At 42.7% G+C, this 23,387-nt stretch overlaps 1 protein-coding gene across 2 annotated transcripts in view; it reads right to left on the reverse strand.

Annotated features, from left to right (window-relative positions):
* galnt18a (UDP-N-acetyl-alpha-D-galactosamine:polypeptide N-acetylgalactosaminyltransferase 18a) overlaps nt 1-23,387 on the reverse strand; it is a 181,045-nt gene that overhangs the window by 89,192 nt on the left and 68,466 nt on the right. For both annotated transcript variants that reach the window (XM_086302125.1, XM_086302124.1), the window contains exons 2-3: nt 469-676; nt 210-376 (exon numbers count right to left, since the gene is read on the reverse strand). In XM_086302125.1, coding sequence (XP_086158251.1) covers nt 210-376; nt 469-676 — 375 coding nt within the window. The remainder of the gene's footprint in view (nt 1-209; nt 377-468; nt 677-23,387) is intronic.

Genomic DNA, 23,387 nt, shown 5'->3' on the forward strand with positions numbered 1-23,387 from the left:
GGAGGAGGAACGGACGACCTCTAGGGAGGTTCATGGATGTAGTGAGGGAGGACATGCAGAGAGTCGGAGTAAGAGGGGGGAAATCTTAGGGATAGGGTAAGATGGAGGAAGATGATCTAATGCGGTGACCCCTTAAGGAAGCAGAAGAAGATGTGCAAGTAGAACTAGACATGAAAAAAGAAATGCTGAGGAAGGTTTAAGGTTCTTACAGCTGTTGCTGTGGTCATCCACCAGTATGACCTCTTTGAGCAGGTGGGAAGGAGTCCTCTGGATGGCCGTGTGGATGGAGCGCAGCAACACCGACAAGGCCTCGTTGACAAAGATGAAGATGACACTGAGCTGGGGAAGGTCTGATGAGTAGGACATGTTTCTGCATCTGAGGGGAAACGCCAACATTCAGAAGCTTTGTGAGCCAAAATCACATCCTGTTAAATCCTTACAGGAGAACACCACCACACCGACACTCACCCGTCAGGCCGTAAATCTGGAATCGGGCGGGTGAGGGAGATGCGGTCGCTAAGGTAACCGTTGTAGCCATAGTACTTGAACTTCTTGAGGGCAACCCTTCGGCTTTCCGGGCCAAGGTCGTGACCCCAGTGGTTGAAGAGTGAGGAGGCGGGGTCTGAGGCTGCGTCTGACGAGGATGCCGCATCTTCCCCATCCTTCAGAGGAGTTTCTGTGGACAGAGAGAGGGAGCGGTCGATGACTAGGATTATACAGTTAACCCTTTATCACCCAGGTATCACACAGGCTGCCTGGACTTGTTTTGTACCTTGTGAATGCTTTGTGCTTCTGTAATAAACCGAATATGAGCGAAAATCTTCTTTATTTTCAGAAACCATTTGAATTTTTGTCTCTAGTACCAACGGGAACAGAGTTACGCTTTCTCAGGAGAAATGACTATGACCAAGTCTAAGCGCTCCATGTGGTTATCAAACAAAACCTGTTGACTGAGGGCTGAAAGAATCATTTCTGCAGCATCGGGAAAAAGGATGGAACTCAAATGCGATTGAAGAAACAGGGATTTTTATTGTCATTCCAAATAACACCATCAGGCAGCTGCGCAGATCCGTTTCTGCAGAAGTGGAAACAAATCCTCTAACGTGCCCCAATGTGACACTATTTGGTTTTCAGATCAGCTCGGACCTCTGCGCCACACATGCACATGGTGGAAAACAGTAACAACCAAAAACATGCTGTAGGCATATTTGGTGGTTTGAAATGATCGATTTAAAAAATATATAGCATGCAAAGAGGCTTTAATGTATTCCGCTTTTCACTGTGCAGGCTGCAGAATTTGGATGCAGCAGTCTGTTGTTTGTCCGAATCACCAAAAGATGGGGATCCTCTGAGAGAATGAAATATTCATGAACTGAGGCCGGCTGGAACTCCTCACTCAGGTGTGAAGGTGTTGAAAACACAGAAAGTATATAAGCAAAAACTTTTTTCAATCCATAAAAACGAACTCAACACCGAGCCACGAGACTCCAGCATGGAAGTCACGATCTTGAATGTGTAATATACACCACAGTGGTTTGAATGCTTGAAGTTAAACTCAAACAAAATAAAAAACAGAAATATGAATTAATTCAATTTTCCAAAAAGATCAAAAAGTATTTGTTTTCTTTTCCCATGACAGCGGTTGACAGTTGCTCAAAGCGCTGTCAACTTTTATAACCTGCTACTCACTTTTTTAAACCCCTTTTCATGGAGCCCACGTACTGTAGCGTTGGGCTGTCACGCTGTAAGACATTTGACATTTGGCAGGACCCACTGTGCTGTGCCAGGTTTGTATTTCACACAAGGTGACAACGTTTAGTACCTCCTGCTCAACAAGGGAAAGTTGGTAAGCTTAAAGTTCTCATCTACAACTTCCAACTGAACACTAAACATCATCACGACTGCAACTCATCACCCAAGAGCTTGTTATGATTGAGGATTCAGGGTGCACCAGTCTGCCGCCGCATTAAAACCTGGTGGTTTTAATTAAATTTGTTTTAAACCAATTTTAAACTAATTAAAACCTGGTGGCCCTCGCCAAAATCCCCCGATCCTAATCGTTTTTTAGCATCGGCACGTGTATTCTTGGACCTGTGGAAGTGGTTGCCGGCAAATTGACGGGGTCGTCCTTGGTTTGCGTGGAAGACAGTGACTCGTCTGCAAACTACTCACGGCAAGAGTGAAAAAGTGTGACACAAACCAGAAACAGATCATTTAGTAAAAGTAAAAGCTCCTTTTTAAATGTTACTTTGAAGGTGAATGTTTTCCACTTTTTTAAGTTTCAAGCAGAAAGTGAATTCAAGTGAAAGTCTGAGCTTTGAGCGTGCTCATTTGAAGCCTGCACATCTTTTATAGATATTGTGTTGCACTGTCTCTTTGCCCCCCAAACTATGTGCGACATTGCCAACTGCACTGGTCTGCATTAAATATTTAATAAGACAATATCCTTTATGTATGGGATAATTTTGTACTGAACTGAAGTCACATATTGGGCAAGTTATCAACACATGACTGAACATGATGCCCAACCAAAGACAAATGTAAAAAAGCCTGAAAAAGAGGAGGGTCACACTCTGCTCCTCATATTTAAAAAAAACAAACAAAACTGCATTGATCAAGATCAGGATAGCATGACAGGTTTATTGGGATTACAAGAATACTATGTAGGAGTGATGGGCAATATGTAGTGATTTGTTATTAAGGTGACATTGAAGACGTCAGTGGATGTAAGCTGAATTTTGAAGGATTGCTAACATCACCCTGCTCTGCACCCCTACTAAGTTTCATCAGAATTGACTAAAACATTTCGAGCTCTCACATTTATCGCATCAAAAACACAACCTTCTCTGTGGAGGTAAAAAGAAAAGGGAAAAACAAATGTCCAACAAGAAATGGTGATACATTTTCAAACACCTGAAAGGTGATAAATTATTCACTTCTATGTTCGTGAAAAAAGCAGAGGTGCAAAAATTGTCCAAGAACTCATTTGAGCTCTTTAGTCACTTTTTCTTTAGAGGAGATGACTAACAAAACACAAACTCCATCACGTGATCGTGACTGGCTCATGTTCTGATGGGGTTTTTTTTAAATACAGGAGTTTTCTCCAGACTGGGATGCTTTTATCACGGGTAATTATGGCACATCACAGTAACATACTCCACAGGTTTAATTTTGGTTTCTGCAGTTTGACTTTAAGATTTTGACTCCAACCAGCCGACTATCTCTACTTCTATTTTCAGCCCTCAGTGGAGGACTGTGAAGTGCCTCCTTCCTGCAGCAAATGGCTTTTTTTTATTACTTTGAACAGCAGTACTTCCCCCTTTGGTAATAACATACTCAGTGCCCTCGTGGGTGAAATGGCACCTCCCTCCAAGTCCACTCATAGCCTCATAATAAGCACCCTAAAAGCACTACAAATGATTCGGTGTTCCATTTTTCTTGGCCACAAATGCATTCTGAGTCATGCAAAGTTTTTAAGAGTTTTAAGTCACCTCATTTGCAGCCATTTATATTCACTGATGCATTTAGTTAATGCATTGTGCTTTTCAGAACAGACAAAAAAAGTAAAAGCTGGAGAGGGGAAAAGAAAGATGGATGGCAGATTGAACCCGTGTGTGTGTACTCTGTGCTCGGGTTGAGAACAGATGAGCAGAGGGAGTGTGCTGTGACCTGCACTGCACTGTGTTAGACAAACCTCATTACTAATTCAGTTGGACCAAGCTACCCTTTACAGCACAGCTGGAGGGCACATCATAGCTCTGTACAAGACGTCAGGGAGAATAAAGTGGGACAATGCTGAGGTTGTGTCCGTGTGCGTATTATACAGTACCAAGTGTAATATTTGTACAAATGATGTAGGTGCAACAGGGACACAGTGCTGACGGCGTGTGACAGTGTAATATTAAAGTCAAATTTAGCGTACTACAAGTGTGGGAATGTGTGTGTGTGTCATTTACTGTGGATTTCCACAGGAAAATCTGAGGGCCAAATATGCTGTTTAAACATGACTGATAAACATCAATGGAACACTTTTTAATCAGAGAACAGCATCAAGTCAGGTAAAGTTCTGGGGTATTGATCTGGTCAGTAACAGAGGGGGTGTTAATCGGTATCAGCTGCTTTGGTGTTCGTGAAATTAACAACAGGAGCTCTAGAGGGGCAACAATGTCACAACCCCCAAAGCAGGAATGGTTTTACTGGTGGAGGCCACTGACATTTTCTCCTCCTCATGTTTACAGAGTCTCACGAGCATGGAGGAGATTCCAGGAGATAGACAGGGCCGTAGAGGGCCCTTAAGCCACCAAAATTATAAACAGAGTCAATGAAGGTGGCAGAGAGCCCAACGCCATCTAGTGGGCCCTGAGCTTATCTGCCATAGAATACCAGAACTAGCAGTTCCACCATTGCCACCCTGTGATTTCCACAAATGAGAGCAGGTTCACCCTGAGCACGTGTGTGGAGAACATTGTGCTGTCTGTAAGTGTGACGGCTTTAGTGATGGATCAGTGATTGCATATCCGCGGAGGGATACACAGGCCTATTCAGGTTTGGCAACGCCACCCTGGCTGCCATTAGGTATCAGGATGAAACCGTTGGACCTGGGCTGGGACGAGAAATATGCTTTAAAATTCAACCGAATTTAAAAATACGTCTGCACTGCTGCAGCAAACAGTGCAACTTTGTCCAGTCGTACCCTTGTGGGGCGTAGGAACTTGGCGCCACATCAATATCTGCTCAGCTACACACAACACAATGCACAAATCCAGAAAAGAATGAGAGTGAGGTAACACAATTTGAAAAGAAAATCAGCATTTATGGCCTTAAAAAGAAGCTTTGGTGATGCAAAGGAGGAAAATGTCATCTACTAATCTAATAAAATGGAATCTAGAAAGAAACAGACAGGAGGAACAAAAAATAATGATGACAAGAGCACAAAACACAAAGGACAAAGAAGTGCTGACAGGATGCTGAGTGAGGTACGAGAGAGTGATGGAGAGGGCGAGAGGCAGAGAAAGTGATGAGGAGAACAAGGATAAAAGGGATGTGACAGAAGGTATTCATCCCCAGGCATCTGTAAACTAGGAAACCCTGAGCTTTGTCTCTCCAGATTGTGGAGAGACACACTTTTATTAGCTCAGACAGACACCATGACACACACACACACACACACTTCCTGCAAACCTGAGGGCATCAGAGCTGGACTCCCTGCAACGTAATGGATTAGAAATGAGACGCACTGCTGGGTGACAAAGTGGCTCACCTTGTCCTCCAGTCACTTTATGCAAAATTGACATACGATTGGCTCAGCAGGCTGCACGCTGCAACCGGCTCTCCAGCCTCAGCACAACCTCTGCAATCAGAGCTGAGATCAGCCTCAATCAGGACTGAGAGCAGGACTATTCCAGATTAGAATCACTGTAAACAATGTGACTACCAAAAATATAGAATCTCTCTTCTATAAACACTTTTATTTGGACAAGGGGTTGCAAATGTTTGATTTTGTATATTTTGGATGTGAAATCTATTGTTATCCACTTTTACTGAAGCTCGAACGAACAACGTGAATATATATATAGCGGCGGTCTCTAAGAAATGTTCCTTTATTTAAAGTAAAGTAACAGAAAAATTACATTAAATTAATCAAATATGACAAAACGACATCATTATTAGTAAATCACTGAATATTTGAACCTATGTAGAAGCTTTTTCACGAGTGTGTTTCAATGGCACACTGTGTTACCTAATGCTAATCATCATTTTAAAAGGCTACTTGGTTATTAGAAAACATATTTAGAAACCTGTTATTACATAAAATAATTAGAAAAACACATTTGTTTAGCTGAGTGTCTGCAGCATCAACTGTCGTCAGGTCAAAAAAATAACGGTGGTCTAAAACTAATCAGAATATTTCCTCCTGAAGGGTATTCCCTTGACTTAACCGCTCTAACTGCCTCTAATCAGAATAAAAGACAAGCTGTAGGCCCCAATGTAAAACTGTGCAAGAGTTTATAGTCGGGGAATCGGATGCCTCGTAGATCCGTGACAGCCAAACACTGACGTACCTACAGGTGAAAAAGAAGTCTGTGGGAACGCCAGGCTCAGTTCCCTTACTTTATGACCTCAGTAAACACTTTCTGCATCGGTTTATGGGCTCTAGTGCTAGTTTGAAGTCTTAAAACAATACAGCATGATGTCCTGAATGATAAAGAAGGTCATTACCAACCATCCTTCTTCCTCACTGCGTCACATTTAACAAAACAAAACCAACACGATAATAGCAAAACAGACAGCATGAGGCTTCACAACAGGGCCACGAAACTGGAGGATACCAGCGTGGCTGCATCTATCTTGTATAAACAGTCTATAGAGTTCGGAAGAAATACAACAACAACCCATTACTGCTGCTGAACGCCTCCTAAAAGCTGCTTCAGACACATTCTGACAGTTTCTTCATCACCAAAGCTGCTACCGGCATCATTTCTGAAAATACAAAACATAACAACTCCAAAGCACTATTCTGTTTCGATGATCATGTCATGTAAAAATGCGGTGTTCGTTCGGCATGATGGAAAACGCGGCCACCTCCAGCACGCTGCTGTCGCTCAAACACCGGTTGGGTAACAGCACGATCCGTGAGAGCTCACCAGCTGGGCTGTCAGTTGAGGTTTGATTGACAGTCGGCTGGTAGATGAGGAGATGAAGTGCTGGATGGCAGTTTTTTAGAGGGAAGTGGAATTCAGTAAAAGGGCTAAAGAGTTACTAAAACGATTTTAAAGTCTAAACTGAACTGCGAACAAAATCCAGGAATATCACAGCTGCACAAAGTCTGGGTCTGGATCTGTTTGTGCCTTTGGCTGTCAATCTTCCAACCAAACGCCGACTCGCAAACATCCACTGAAGAACGGAGAATAAAATAATCCACACACAGAAGAAGAATGCTCATAACTAAAGTGATGGAGACGTCTTTGAGGACAGAGTCGCTATTATTAGCACACAAGTACGGGGCCGTTAGCGCGGAGTGGAACTGCTGGAGGGTTGTGATGATGATTCAGAGCTGGATCTTATTTAGGGAGGAATAATTGAATGATGTCACGACAAAAAGGAGATTCAGGATTTGCAGATTGCATCCTATTAGCAATCAGCTGTTATTTTGAGGGAATGAAATGCTTGGAATGCTTGTTTTTCATTCTCTGCGTTAAATCTCAGTGTAAAATCAGCAGCCTTGTGTTCATTCAACCCCATTGACTGTGTGGGATACAAACAGCTTAAACCGACGAAGACCTTAAATGGGACATGAGCCCGATTTGCAAAACACCATGCGTGGATGTAACCCCCCCAAAAAACACTCAATTAGTCCTCCGCACATCCTCTGTGTACTTTCAAGTTGCTCATCAGCTCTGCTCCGAAACACTGCTGTTTTGCAGGAACCTATCCCAGCAGGCTTTGCGCTTGTAACACAAACATGCGCCCACACACACCCGAGGATTTGAAAGAATTTGTTTTCGTGGAGAGAATCTCATTTGCTCTGCAAGCCCCGCAACATTGTCTCCCCGCGAAAGCTTTTTGTGTTCCAATATTTAAAGAGGCATAAGGGAAAACACAGGCAATTCATTTGCCTTTTGTATTGACTCCAAGTCCCCTTCAAACCACACGACGGCTTCTTTTTCGTATCACAGCGAGAGATGACTCATAAAAAGTGCTTTTTCCATAGCTTGCTGTGCGTTTGATTGTGTTGCCAAGAGCATGCTTGCACAAGAGTCATTTGCAAAATGTTGTGTGGCCCCCAGCTGGGGCAAAACGGGAGCCCATCTGCAGATCCCCAAAGTAAAGGGCAACTAGCTTTTCCCCCGAAGTTTCTCGCTGCTTATTATACAACGACACATACTGACAGAGAGAGAGCGTGATGTCTCACAGAGAGAGCGAGAGAGGGAGGGATGGGCGCCTTTGTGCCAGAGTTCACACATGATTAATTTAATCAAGCTGTGAGCAGATGGTGATCTCTGTCTTCCTCCTCTCCCCTCAGGTATGAATAATGTGTTTAATGGATCACACCTGGACAAGTCAGATCTGTACTTACAGCGAACTACAGCAGAGTGAGAGGGCGCAGACGCGTTAGCCATTTTTACAAGTGGATTTTGTTGCATTGCTGGCTTCGTACATCTGTTTAGATCGGGGCATTTTTAGCAATCAAACCTCTGTCTCCAGAGGAGAGGGAGGTGTCGCAGACAGAACGATACGCCGCACGATATCTGGCACTTCCTGCGCGAGGAGGAGCAGCCCGGCACTGGAGGAGAACAGCAGTCTCTCAAGCGCAGATGGATTTCAGGAACAACAGTAGTTCAACATTCTGGGAAATACCTGATTGCTTTATTTCCTCAAGTGAGATAAGAAGATCAATAGTAATCTCATGTGTAGTACAGAGCGAAAGCTGGGATAGTGTTCAGTCTAGCTTAGCATAAAGAATGCGGGGGGAAGGAGACAGCACACATATATGTCCAACAGAAATCACCCCAACTACCACAGAGCCTAAAAAGACGAGTTGGAAGTGTTGCTGGAGCTGCTACTTGAAAAACAGATGTGTTGCAGTCATTATGAGCGGTTGGCTGAGCATGTGCTCGCTGTCACTGCATGCTGAAACCTGGGTGTCAGTCTTTATATATGGTGCACATTTCAGTCATACACTTATTTCATGCAATCAGCTACTTCTAACTCTAAAAATCATTTGGAAGGTCTGTATGCAGAACAAGCAAATAATTCACTTCATTGTTTTCTTTCAGGTCCCAAAACTCCAAAGAAAATCGTGAGATGAAGTTCAGTCCTCGAATTAACAGAGTCGTGGTCTAGCAGAGCGCTAGGAGGTCAACGCCAGTTTAAAAGGGTGATTTATATAAAATTCACTGCCATACAGCTTTCTAGAAAGAGGCTGAAAATATTTTTTCACTTAATATTTAATATTAGGAGTTTTGACACTTTCCCACTGGCTTTATTGCTTTTCACCCTAATGCTCATTTTCTGTCATTTGCAGGTATAATCATATATATATATATATATATATATATATATATATATATATATATATATATATATATATATATATATATATATATTACTGTGGAATAATCCAGTGTGTGTTTATTTTCTCCCTCTCTGCGCCGTCTCTCTGACTCAAAATCTGACAGACTGCAGATTAAAGATCAGAGAGGCAGATTCCATTATGAAGCCATTTCCCTCCTTTACCATGCTAACAACCTTTTAAAACCATCTGCCATCATTTTCTCCCCATCACGCTGTCTTCATAGTGCGATGGCCGCTACAAATGACTTCCATCCCTTCTTCCTGTCTGTCTCACAGTCTACATACTGTGTCTGTGCGGGCGTGCAAAGATAGCAGATCTCGTTTCTCTCTTCAGCTCAGTCACAAACATTATCCATAATGGCTCTGTGATGCCAACACACACGGGAACAAGTGTGTCCTTAAAAAACACACCACGGGAATTGTTCGTGACAAGAGGGAATTATACGTTTTGATCGAAGCTCGACTGAAGTCTGGTTTCTCCAATCGCTCACTTTCAGAAATCAATACAGATTGAGTGGGTCTTCCTGTAAATCCATATGGCTCCCTGCTGCAACAGACGGCTCCACTGCTCCACTAATTACATTACAGCAGCACTGATAAGGTTTCATTGTCTCATACGAGAGGATGATCGGGACAATATGATTGCTGTAAAAGACATTTCTCGGAAAAGTTTTCTTAAAATAAACGAGACGCAAGACGAGGAGAGATTTTCTTATCATACACAGATGATACTGTGTTCTCGAATGTGCTCGTTCTACTCTGAAAACAGCTGGATCTGTTTCATGGTGAGATGAGAGAACGTTGGCCGCTTCAGAACATACACGTGCCTGCTTGAACGTACCCCCACCCTCACACCCCCACTTGTTAAAACAGCAAATGAAAGGAACAATTCAAAAACAGACGATAAATCAAAGCGTGCAAACAGCCGTCCAAGAACGGATGAAAACCGCTGGCATCAAGTTGAAAGTCACGCGATAACACCAATCAGACACAACACCTGCTTGATTATGCAGTGTTTTGTCAGTCGTTATGTTCCTTGTTCTTCTAAATTCACTTTCCACCAGTGTAGTGTGAGCACAGTTTGCCAAGGTAAGCTAAACACTTACTGTATGCTCGGGGAAATGATTCTGTTATGAGGGAAAGCAAAAGCTACAAGTTTAGCTACTCTTCCTGTCGACCATTGTTACACTTTAAAAGAGTTTGAAAAAATTTAACAAAGTTCAAAAAGAGATTAAAGAAGCAGGATGCCATAATTTAATGATTTAATGGCCAGCTTATGTTTATCAATAACAATAACTACTCCATAGATCATCATGAAGAAAGTTGCACAGGAGAACAGGCTGTAGAGTCTCCTTTAGCAGGAATAACCTGAAGTAAACATTTTCTATATGACTTCATAAGGAATCTATCGCAGCATTATGGAGGAATTGTAGCCCCACTTCTTTACCGTTACAGCGGAGTTTGAGCCATTGCAGCACCTTGACTCTAGAATATTTTGGTGTACAGAGGAGTTCACGGTCAACTCACTGAACCCAAAGTCACGTCCCAGATCATGTGACTGCAAAACAAGCCCACATCAACCTTGCATTATGGCCAAACTTATCCAAACAAGCAGTAGTTCAGTCTATTTCTGTAAAGGGAGTTGGTTCTCCCTGTGAAACATACACTCACTGACCTGAACAATCCTCCTTTATGACCCTTATAGTGACCATTATTCGCAACTGAACTTAATAATTTACTTACAACCCTCTTGTTGTGTGCACCCCCACCACCTTACTTTAGTATTCCTGGTCACAAGTGACCAGTTTTAACAGCTCTTAAATTAACATAAGAAACATTTTTCACCACCAAATTCAGTTCAGTGGGTTGTTCAGTAAGTCGTAAAAGTGGGCCTTTCATTTTGTCATTCAGTGGGCCATTCAGGGGGTCAGCGGCCAAAGGTGAGGGGGGGTGGGGGGTGGGTGCCCATTCATTTCCTATCACTCTTGACCGGGAACACCACAGATGCAACAAAGTTGATTAAAACACTCAAAATTCAACGAAAGAGGTGCTCATCACTTTTATATGTTCAAGTGCACAGTGGGGATGATGTCATAAGGGCTCGAGGCAATCAGATGTAAAACACAATATTTCTGCGTTTTTGAATTTGTAAATCGGTAAGAAAATGAAAGCAGTGACTGAGTCCATGAACTCACGTGGGTTCATCGAGGTCAGCTGAGGTGTTTTTTGCAGCCACAAGGTTGCATCATTGCAGCCATTAGAAAGAGTAGAGTCACTAATGTGAGAGCTGAACACAACAAACACAATTTGATATAAATCTATGGCAAAAGACATAGTAGAACAAAGCCATGCTAAACAAACGTGTTCATGAATCTCCAGCCTCAAGTTTCAACCTAGCTTGACTTACGGCCTTCCTGAATGAAAGATCTGCAAACTTTCGTGGTTGTCAGTTTTATTTAATCTGGAAAAAATAGATAATAACTAGAGAAAAGAAAAGACTTTTTTTTTTATAGCCGATTAGCTACACAGCCATTATGAGAATCATCATCAATAAGCAAAATACATGACCTGTTTGAAGTGCAGAACATATGGTTGGACAAACACACACACAAAAACAAAGAGTTTTTAGATTTATGCGAGTTAAAATCATGTTAAACAGGCAGTAAAAACTGCTGTGGGATAAACAGGCAAACAAAATAACAAGTGGCACTTCCTCCTCTGTGACCCTCGGCATATTCCTGGTTGAAAGAAATAAACAAATTAGATCCAGAGAAATGTCATCTTTATGCAAATGAATTGCTACCCCCAAAACAATACCGTCCAGCAGCCCCCCCTCCTAGCACACATCAGCATTTGCTGCGTTTAAAATATTCAACAAAAACAGATTGGGAAGGTTTTTTGTTTTGTTTTTTTCCTTCGTCTGAACAAGACATTTGCATTTGCAGCAGTGTGTTTGCTTTAAGAGTGCAATATGCTTGAGTTCTGGGGGCATAATCAGAGGAACAGAAGGGCATGCATGTTCTCTAAAAGAAGAGACCCTGGAGACACTGAGAGAGAAAAAACTCTGTTACTGGCGCTTCGGGAAGCCAATTAGCACACAGCAGCAGAACAGCAGGTTTGTTGTAAGGAGGGAAGAAGAGAGACGAAGAGGAGAGGATTTAAAACATGTCAGACTTTTGTGTTCTCTGTACGGTAAAGAGTTAAACTGTTGCTTGAAATACAGACATTCAAATCAGTCTGAGGTTTAGCTCATTTACCCAGACAAACAGAGAGAGGTTCATAAAGATTAAAGAGGTAATTGTAGCCTGGAGAAAGTGACAAAACTCAAAGGCAAACAGCTACAAAAGCCAGGTGGTGGAATCGGAGGAGCCGTTTCACCGTCACAACCCGAGCCCCTGAAATCATTCACGCTGTCAGAGCTGACCGTGACACCAGTAAGTGTGAGGAGAAAGATATGCCTCTCAAATACATTCAGCAACAAATCTGAAAAAGGTTAAAAACAAAACAAACACAATAAACGGCTTTGGGGAGACTTGAATTCAACAGTACTCAGAAATCGTATCACAGACTTTGGAGTCAACGATGAAAAACAGCTTACATTAATAAACTGGGAGAAGCGTATGCTGAAGCACACCATCGTTCTGCCTCTTCACTAAAATCTTGTAGGATCGATGGCGTCACGGTGCCTACAGAAGGAGGTAAAGTTAGAAATTTGAGCCAAAGGAAAATCCCAGAGGTAGAACACATCTGGGCCTAACCCTGATGCTCAGGTTTGGCACTGCGGGCAGATGTAGACACAGGCCTAAAGTCAATGCGAGCTGCAGAGGCTTGACATAGAGCGAGTGCTTTCTGGGTTAGACGTGGGCCAAATGTCACAGCACACCTGGCATCTGGCTGAGTCAAGGCAGCCGTGCTCACTGTGAATCACCGCTGTCAGGCAAAACCAAATGTTGCCCACAGACAGCTGCCGATATGGCCCAGAAATGAATTACCATCTGGAGTCCACACTCGGCACCACGAACCAAATAGTTTCATGGGCTGATTTTCATTTGAATTCGGGTATATTTCCACTTTTAGACTCCTGCTGATTAGTTTTGTGACTATCGTGTAATAAAGAGAAAATGTGTTTTGAAGAGTCCCTTTGTGGTCTTTGAGCGTCTGGCCTTGTCAGTGATGGCTGGAGGCCTCGGCGTATCATGTTTTATGCCACGATGATGCTTAGATTAGATGCAATTATGTACTTGTGACTAGTCCCTGTGACAAAACAAATGGGGACATAATTGGGTTTAACCCTCAGCTGTGTACTTACTCTGCCCGTGTATATATTTATATTGAATTTGTGCAACAACCTCACACGCTGTGACAAAGCCTCTGTGCCAAAAACACAAGAGCAGATTCCTACAAACACAAAGCAATTAACTGTCCTTCATGAAACCCGAACATGAAAATGAACTAGAGCTGGGCGATATGAGATTTTTTCATATCACGATATGTTTTTTTCATTTCAGGCGATAACGATATCTATCACGATATAAGCCAAATAACTATATTTGTAAGATTTAAATGTGCCGTTGCTCACAAGTAAAATGTGAAATAATCAGCAGCTTGTTTTTATTTAAATATTTATTTCCCATAATAAGTTCAACAGGGTAGATGTACTTAAGGAACATGAGACTTTTTCAGATAAATAAAGGCAAATATTGCAAACTACACAAAAGGCAGCCGCTAAAGCGTTTAAGTTTCAAAATAGAACAAACGAAACAGACTAAATTGTCAATTCCACTTAGAAACAAAATATTAATTCTAAAAATAAATCTTAGTTTGTTTTACAGAATAACAGACAAAACTGACTAACTTTTGTCAATATCAAATAAACTGAGAACTAAAAGGAAATTCTCAATCTCTCCTTGTTGTATAGCTGAGCTTTTCAAACAGTTTTAACAGTTACTTTATTCTGACAAAAGCCGAATGACGAATTAGCGCTTCCAGTCAGAGACTGAGCTGCACCGCTTTATTGTATTTCCAGACTTGCTTTCGGCACAATTTACAGTGCACGCTACTCTGTTTTTGTCAGACTTGAAACAGCCGAAATACCTTCACACTACGGAACTTCTATGGCTCTTCCGCTCGACAATCTCTCCGGCGTTGGAACCATCATCTGTTTTCTCTTCGGTCACGCTCTCGGTTGATTTTTCTGTAGTCGGCACACTCATTTCCTCCGTTACCCGGGCGGCACGGCGGCTGGCTGCTTCCCAAACAAATACACATGTGCGGCTTGGCACTTGTGCTGTACGTAACAAGTCACGTGACGCTGCGGCTGTGATTGGTTGGATCGGCTCTGCGCTACTTAATTTGGATTGGCTGTTCTTTTTTTTATTTAAGAGTACAAGAGAGATGAGGCCTATCGCAATAGTTTAATTTTTCTGTCAAGAAAAGGTTATTTCACAATACATATTGTTATCGTTCTATCGCCCAGCTCTACAATGAACTAGTCTTAGGAATAGGTTTCATTTAGCTACATGCTAAACAGACACTGTTTCAGAGACTACAAAATGTTACCTGTCAGTTCAGCTCCCTTATATTTATTTTAGCACTGCAGTTCAGCTGGTTTCCCCTTCGCTATTCCAGATAACTACAACCCAGCTGTAACAGGTCACTGGCGGCCTGGTGGATGTTAAGCGGTTAAAGGAAAGTTATTTCTATGCAGTCTCTCTGTTAAATATCTTAAGGCGATCAAGCTTAACGGAGATATCAAGCCAGCAGATATGGTGTCCAGCAATGTGCAGCCTATAGCAACAGGTATTTATTTGTTGAGTTGGGAACCTCTGTTTATTGAAACAGTGGTTAGTTTGACTCCTGCAGCATGAAGCATATACAAAATCCTTCTAGAAGCAGCTCAGCAGCCCTTTAAAAATGATATCTTCTTACTGATTTTAAAGCATTATCTAAATTAGCTTTTATTTCTATTGTCACCAGTACACGTGTATGGACTCACCAGTAAAATATGGTTAAAATAATTATGACTGTGTCTCCAAATAAGGTTTGAATAAGCTTCTTTTCCCTGGTAGTTGCACTGTACATCTCCCTCGTATACTTTGTTCTTTCACTGTTACCACGCAGCTAATAGCTCGGTCCACTTCAGTAAAAAGAGGACACCACTGTGGTTGCGCAGTCATTGTGTTTGTGTTCTTGGGATTTTTTTGCCATCAGAATCCGATTGCAACCAACTGATCTCCCGGAGTTTGAATATGCAACATCCTCAATCTACGGGTGATCAATTTCCACTACAAATGCAACCTGTCTCCAAACACTTGCAGCCAGACGAACATATAAGGCTCTGGTCGGACTCTGAATGTGAGCAAGTGAATTTTTGTTTAATGTGAATTTCTGTGTATGTAGACGGTAACAGATTTGCAACAGACTGAAGAAGATTTGCAATTTTTGCAGATTTATCGGAGTTAATCGCCACAAACAGATTTCACATTATTATTTCACTGCATCCATTTCTAGAGGCAACAAGATCACAAGTTGATTGCTTATGTTTGCAATAATTGTGTGATCATGCTTCGGTCTCCGTAAAGCATAAACAGGTGTGAATCTCTACTGGGCGATTTCATCAGTTTAGCATGATTGGATAATCTGTTTCAGCTGCTGATTGGCTCTCTGGGGCAGGAACAGGACGCCCACAACCATTAGCATTTCAGAACTGTCCCTTAGATTCAGGATTCTGTGACTGGCATGACCCTCCTCATATAATGCCTCTGGTGCCAGTCTAAAAGCTTAAATACTGTTACAGAGAAAGAAAAGAAGAACAGAGAAAGTCTGCATCAGTGTCCAAAGCTACCTCGGACATCTAGTATACGTCAACCAGCCCTAAGGGCACCCAGAGAGAAGGGCAACCCAAATCACCCTTTTGAATACGATGCCTAGCAACAAAGGTAGTAGGTTTAACACAGTGATTGCCTCCAAACAGCCTCGGTGCACTTGTGTCAGCAGCAGTATATGTGCCAAGCTTGGAGAAAGATGGACAAGAAGAGCACTTCCTTCCTTTATTAGAGAGGTATTCCCTCCACTCCAGCAGCTGCCACTAGTTCAGAATACCTCTGCACATTATTGACACTGGAGCCAAAGCAGCACTTAAGTTGCCCTGTTGTCCTAAGAATCTGCCAAATTCATTTCAGCTTTAAGCACCAGGCTGTCTTTTCAATCTACCACATGTCCTGGTTTATTAAGCCCACAATGGGCTTATTCCTGGTTGATTTGCACATCAGGCTCTGTGATTTTGTTAGAAATGTGTCCAAGAGCTGTTTCATTGATTTGCGAGCATTTAGTGTGACCAGCAACCAACTGGCAGCATTTCAGCCTTCTTTGGATGAAATAAGCTCATACGCTCGCTTCTCCTCTCGGGTGGGCACAATGCACAATCAGGAGTCGGACTCTATGAGATTAATATCCCTCGCCCAAACATGCATGCCATTTGGTGCTAAATTAAAATACTTCTCCTTTGACTCTGCAGATCAATCACACTAATGTTGAGCGGAGCTCTCTGTGTGAGCTGAAGAGCTTTGTATGTTCAGCACTGAGCGCTAATATCCATCACAGTGTTTCACAGTCAAGCTAATCTCACTGATAAGGTGCCAACGTGAGTCACACACTTTCATTTCAGCTGCCACACAAGCACCAGCACATAAATTAAAGGTAGTACACGGAATGATTCATGGAAGCTAATAAAAGGCACGCCACTCATTTCCCATTGGGGCCGAACGATACGCAGGGCTCGGTTATTACTTCAAGTGCATTAATCTCTGGTTTTCTGACTGGATTTTGGCTTTTAACATATTAGTCAAAATACGATGAGTGACTTTCGAAAAGCGCAAACTATTGAAACCATTTTACGAATCCAGCATCACAGCAGCAATCGTTCCTTACTCCGTCACACACAGCAAAACGTTCATTTCCAACTCTGTCGTTTATAGCAGCGCCTGCTTGGAATCGTGATGTGCTGCTTGCAGTGAACAGCAGTGACTAATGCACCATGAACTGTTGCCAGCTTGGGTCAACCTCAGGTATGCGCTGCTGTTAAAACTAAAAAAATATTATTATAAGCGTAAATCACGCTTTCATGTTATTTTTACCCTGCGGGTCAGTCTTCATCTTACAATATAAAAGGGCCTCGGGGAAACTGTTGACCTATAACGGCACTAAAAAGTACTTAAAAAGTAGGACATTTGTTCAGTGTTAGTAATATTCTAATGCATGCATAAATAACAATAAAAGTAGAGTGCACTTTATTATTTCAGAGAACCAGAGCTTAGACTTTGACTCTTATCCTGGCCTTAGTCTCTCAGATTTACGTTAAAGTGAAACAGATTTGATGCACGGCTCCAGACGTTGCATTTATAATGAATTCAGCTTTGATAGAGTCTTAACAGAGCAACAGAATGCATCTGCAAACTTGGAAGCTCAGACCAGATGAAACGACCGTGTTCCTGTGAGTGTTCTGCTTTCATTAGGCGTTTCTTCCAGGACCAGGTCTACATGTGACTTCCTGCTGCTGCAGGTCAAGATAAGTGCAAGAGGAAATAGTGTTAGTGTTTGCAGACAAAGTTGGATAAAGGTCAAAGTGCACTCTGTGACCCTCTGACATTTGCGGTGCCTTGTTTTTGTGTTTTTCAGAGAAAATGCCACAGTGGGTTGTGGGCATTGTAACATCAAAGCGATGTGTGCCTGCTGCGACGTGAATATCACTGGACATCTTCTGTTTGGAGTGATTTTTCTCATGTGGTCCTGACGGCAGCTGCTTCAGTTTTCTTTCACACACAAGCTGTGACGTTAGCTGCCGGGGCATCCAAACAAGTCCTGGAGAAGCTTTTCAAAGATGCAGAAACTCCTCATTGTTACATTCAGTTGTAACACACGCTGTCTCATTTGGCTGGTGCTGAATCATGGTGTTATTTCTTAGAGCTGAATGCATGACAGAGTCTGAAGGACATTCTCTTTGCTTGCGCCGTGTCCCTCGGTGCTGTAAGTGATTGCTAAAAGGGTAATGCTGGGCACCACTATAATGCACAATGACAAGGTGACTGCTACTGGCCTTCAGAAAACAAAACCTCCTCATTACGACGCACATTTTATTACTTCTGTGACTGAACGGGGCAGTTCTTCTCATGTCTTCCTTCTCACAGTCATCCTCCAGGCTCTTCTTCATGTGCTGGTTTGTCTCTTTGCTGTGATCTGGGATAGAAACTGTTTAAACATTATCGTATTTTCCAATCATCCTACATTTCCCCCTTCGTGCCCACAGCAGTTTTTGTTCTAAAAAGAAAAACACAAAGTCTTGTCTACTCAGATAGTCTTGTCACTTGTCCCTGTCCTTCTTCATTCTCTCGCGGTCTGATTCATCTGCATGAGAGACAGCAAGGAATATCTGACAGCTACTGCGGGTCAGTGGACCGGTTCTCTGCTCTGTGAGCATGAGTTTGTTGTGTTTGTGATTGTGTGTGGGAGACAGAAGGAGGGAGGGAGCTGTGGGTTTGTGGTGGTGGTGGGGTTGCTTGGGGGGGGAGACACCCGGGGCATCTCAGTGTCCTTGGTGGAAACAGCCAGAAAGCAGCAGACCGGCTTCACTCTTAAAGTCAGAGCTGCAAGACGTGGTGTCCTTATTGAATTCACTATGAATGCAAAACTATTTCACAGACAATGCTTCAAAAAACACGAGATTCATTTAAAACTACACTTGCCTCTGAATACGTGAAATGTTTTGTTTGCCATTAATAACAGTTATCCTGTTAAGGTTATCCACTAAATTGACAAATATTCACTTATATAAATTAACCCTCCACAGGGGGGCTATGAGCCGCTGTACCCTTTGAGCCAGTCCTGAGGCTGGACGACCGGGGAGGGTTGCATCAGGAAGGGCATCCGGCTTAAAATCTTGTGAATCATAAAGAACAAAATTTGCATACTGTGGCAAAGCTGAGGATATTAAGATCTTTGTTGAGGGGAGAGCAGGATGGACAGGATTAGAAATGAGTCCATCAGAGGGACAGCTCAGAGTCAGAGAGGCTGAGATGGTTTGGACATGTGGAGAGGAGGGAGGGTGGATAGATTGGACAGAGGATGATGAAGATGGAGCTGCCAGGCAGGAGGAAAAGAGGAAGACCTCAGAGGAGGACATGATGAGGGCTGGTGTGACAGAGGAGGATGTTAGGCATAGGGTGAGATGGAGGAAGATGGCGATCCCTAAAGGGAGACGCCAAAAGAAAAAGAAGCATTAATTATCTTTTTGCAGCGGATGTCCTTGAACTGAGGTGAAGCCTTACATCCTTACCAGTATCTGCGGAACACCTCATATGGTAGTGACCATCCAAAAGCATACCCACCAGATTCATTAATATTGGACGTAGTGAGTCTATAAGGTCACTGGGAAAGTAATTACTGAGGTACCAAATGAGTCAAAGGCTTCTATACGACGAGTCGCCCCCTGCTGACCATTTAAACAAACGGAGGTTTACAAACAGGCACACCCGAGTCGCCAGATCATTATTCTCTAATCTGCAGATTTATACCAGAGTTCCAAGCAGGTGGAAGAAAAGAAGTGTACAAAATAAATGAACTCTGTGTTAAAAGACTCTCTGTGCACTACAGCGCTGTTCCCTGGATGGACGCCGCAGCCGGAGCAGCAAAGCACATATCTGTAGGCAGGAAATGTTGTTCTGGCTGAGCCCATAATTAATCTTTCAGTATTTAAACAGTTACAGTCCCTGTTTCACTGTATATTTAATCATAAACCTGAGTTTGCAGAATCCTGGAAAGCCAGCAGCAAACAAGTTTTCCCCAGGTGCTGCTCTGTGACGGTGAATCAATACAAAGCAGAATATAATGAATAAAAACAGAGGGAAGAGAAGACAGAGTGTCACAGTTATTCCCTCCAGTCTGGAACACACTCGCAAACTTTGTTCTTTAAAGCATAAAAAAGAGAAAGAAACCCAGACGCTCTCTCATCCTCCTGTGAGGAGGGGGGGGGGGGGGTGGGGGGGGGTGCAGAGCCATTGCAGGGGGGGCGCGGTATGAAAAGGGGAAAAAAAAACCAACGCTTGGACACTGCTAGCACGGGGCGCCCACACAAACGCAAAGCAGGAGATGAAGCATCGCTGAACATGTTTCCAAACCAAATTCATTCTAAGCCAAAGACTAGAAAACATGGTGAAGCAAATCTTCACCTGCACAAGTGCTGAGGTAGGTCTCCCTGCAGGATTGGTTTTCCCTGCATTGGGAGCAGCGCTGGGCTGTGTAAATCACAGACAAACAGGATCCCACATTCTTGATCTTTAGTTCACAAACACTTCTTGTAATGACTAACTACTCCTGACATGTTGGAGATGTTTGCTCTTTATACAGTAAAGTTACAGCGGGATACGAATAACATCAGGCTGATCCTGCCACGATTTGTTCCCCCTGTCCAAATCACCGACAAACAGGATCCCACAGCTGTTTATGTTTTTGAACCCATTTTGTACAGAGAGATATTTTTTGATAAATGCATTGATAGCAATGTTAAATATTATTACACAGGGAAAAAACAACTACACATAAAATAATCACATCGTGACGCCTCTGCCTTTGTAAATGGAGGGACAGTAACTGTGTGTAAAACCTGCAGATAATCAGATTAACAGTATTTCGTCTCTATCTGCCATTCTGCAATTCATCTCATGTAAACAATAACGTGGCGCGCAGCGTGACGTGAAAAAAGACACATACCTTTGATGTTGCGTGACCAACTCTGTATTCCTCGTCCACACGTAAACGCAAAAAATGAGTTTAAAAAATCTCAGTTTTCGGTGATTTGAAACGCTGTTTACGTGGACGAAACAGCTGCGTTCTCAAAAATACCCGTGTAGGTGCGGACGTAGCGTAAAAGAGTTAGTAGTTTATTTTATTACTACCTGTAATTTATTGCAGATTACTTGTATTTGCTTAATTGTTCACTAAATGTTTGAGGTGTGAAAGAAACCGCAATGGAGCAAAATATGGGCGTGTGTGGTTGGAGGAAGTGTTTGTCCGCGCACAAAAACAAAAGGTTTGGGAACCACTGTTCTAAGGTGCGTCTCTGGGAGCTGGTTTTCAGTCCATCTTCAGCAGCATTCCAGCTAGCTCATCTTTATTAACACCATCCCATGCCCATGCACCGCCTCCACCTTGCTGACATCTGATTGGAGCTCTGTGCCTGTCACTCATCCAGCCACGTGCCCGTCCATCTGGTCTACCAAGTGTCGCTCTCATTTCATCACTGTATAAAACCTTTGAAAAGTCCCTCTTCTAATGTTTCTTGACCCAGTCTTGACGTTTCAGCTCATGTGTCCAGTTCAGTGGTGGTCGGACAGCACTGGAGGATAATGGGTTCCTGGCAGCTCCACCTTTGACTTTTCTCAAATCTTTGGTAGTGGTGCAAAGACATCCACACAGGAAGTGACAGAAGGCCTTATTTTATTTGCAATTTTTTATTTTCTTTCCCTTAACTAAAATAACTGCTGGCGGCACAAAGTCAGCAGTCTCTGGGTTAAGGGGAATCCAAACAGGACTGCCAGCTGGTTGCTAGTGCTTGATGCAGCAGTGGTTTACTAAGGCAACCAGAGCCTGGAAGGCCTGCAAGCGACCAACTATCAGCTACAAAGTGATGGGCAAGAAGCGAATCACTCACAGTTTGACGCTAACATGAAGAATTTAACAATATCATGAAGTATTCCAGCTGTGACAGTCAAACAGTGAAAACCAGATGTTGTTACAGTATTGTTACAACATAGTTTTGTTTCTATTATCATGGCAAAGCTACATATATAGCACAGAGGGAAAGTTCATGATCTGTGTAATACAAAACTTTGTTACAAAAGCAATAAAAAATTCGATTAAGTATTCAGAATTCATCCTAGAGTGCTTAGTCTGCCTGCTCCACTGCACAATGACAGGAGAGGGTCGTAGCAGCTGCAGTGATATTAAATCATTTAGATAATGTGCTGACCTGGGGGGAGCACAGACACAGATGACCTCAGCTGCACCGATAGCAGCAAGGAAAGATGTGACTGGTTAGTCAATACACACCGTGCACACACACACGTGCACGCACAGTACACTCAGAGACTCGTTTAATCAGGCAGCCTCCTCAGACGTTCCAGAGGGATTCATATATTATTCATTTGTGGCGCTGGGACACATTTACTGCTCATCACCGGGGGGAAAGAGGTCTCACCTGGGACAGGTCAGTGTGTTTAGGAGCAGGCAGGCCACATGCTTTTGGCCACAACTACTGAAAAACTGTTGCTGAAATACAAACACAGATTTTCAAATGTGAGAATTGAATTAATGATGCAGAGTTTGAGACTGCGGGAGGATCCCGAAGATACATGATTCTATGAAATTGAATTCCAGTCACTGACATTCTGCTCCACTCAATCTCCTCTCTTACAAACCACATCTAACACTGCACAGTATTATACTTACATGTTACAGAGTGCGAAAGCAACTTGTGGGTTAAATTCACACACTTGGTGAAGGTTAGGAGGAGATTCTCTTTGGTTCTATGGATGCATGTTGACTCACTGTGAGCTTTGGCTATTAAAACAGAGAGACAGGAGTCTTTGCATAGATTTTTTACAATGTTGTGTTCACCACAAGCAAATAACGTGCTGTAAAAACTTGGTTATTTTAAAGACACAGAATCAGCATATCTGTGACCTCCCAAATACACCAAGTAACTTACTAAAAATATCATGCAGTCAAAATCAGATTTCTTTTAAAATCTTATGGCGTTATTTTTGTGCCACTATTCTGAGCGCACGTAAAAACAATTTGCAGGTGCAAGTGTTGCATTTTGAGGAGAAATTTATTTTGAGCAAAAAAAAGCTAAATTTGAGTGAACAAAATTCATTGCTGCCTGCAAAAACTGTATTTCAGTGTTTGCTGTTATACACACACACACACACACACACACACACACACACACACACACACACACACACACACACACACACACACCAGCAGCCCCTCTCGCTCAGTTTTTGTATTTGCGCTCGCTCACGATGTGTTGCTCGCGCTCTCAACATTTCTGCCCGTGCCTTCAACTCTTTCTCTACACCGTTATATTTGTGCCACAAAACCAGCCAATCACAGACTTGGATGCAAAAAAAAATCTGATTGGCTGTTCTGGTCTCCAATCAGCTCGAAATGACGAAATGCAATATCCCAGAATGCATTTCGTCCAAAACTCAAACGAGGCAGTGGCGGAGGAACACAGAGTGGCGGAGTTTGAAATA

The sequence above is a fragment of the Aulonocara sp. 'chitande type north' Nkhata Bay genome, linkage group LG7, assembly GCF_057382095.1.
Source record: "Aulonocara sp. 'chitande type north' Nkhata Bay isolate Kocher_YH1m ecotype deep benthic linkage group LG7, A_spYH_male_GT1.1, whole genome shotgun sequence".
Classification (NCBI taxonomy): Eukaryota; Metazoa; Chordata; class Actinopteri; order Cichliformes; family Cichlidae; genus Aulonocara; species Aulonocara sp. 'chitande type north' Nkhata Bay.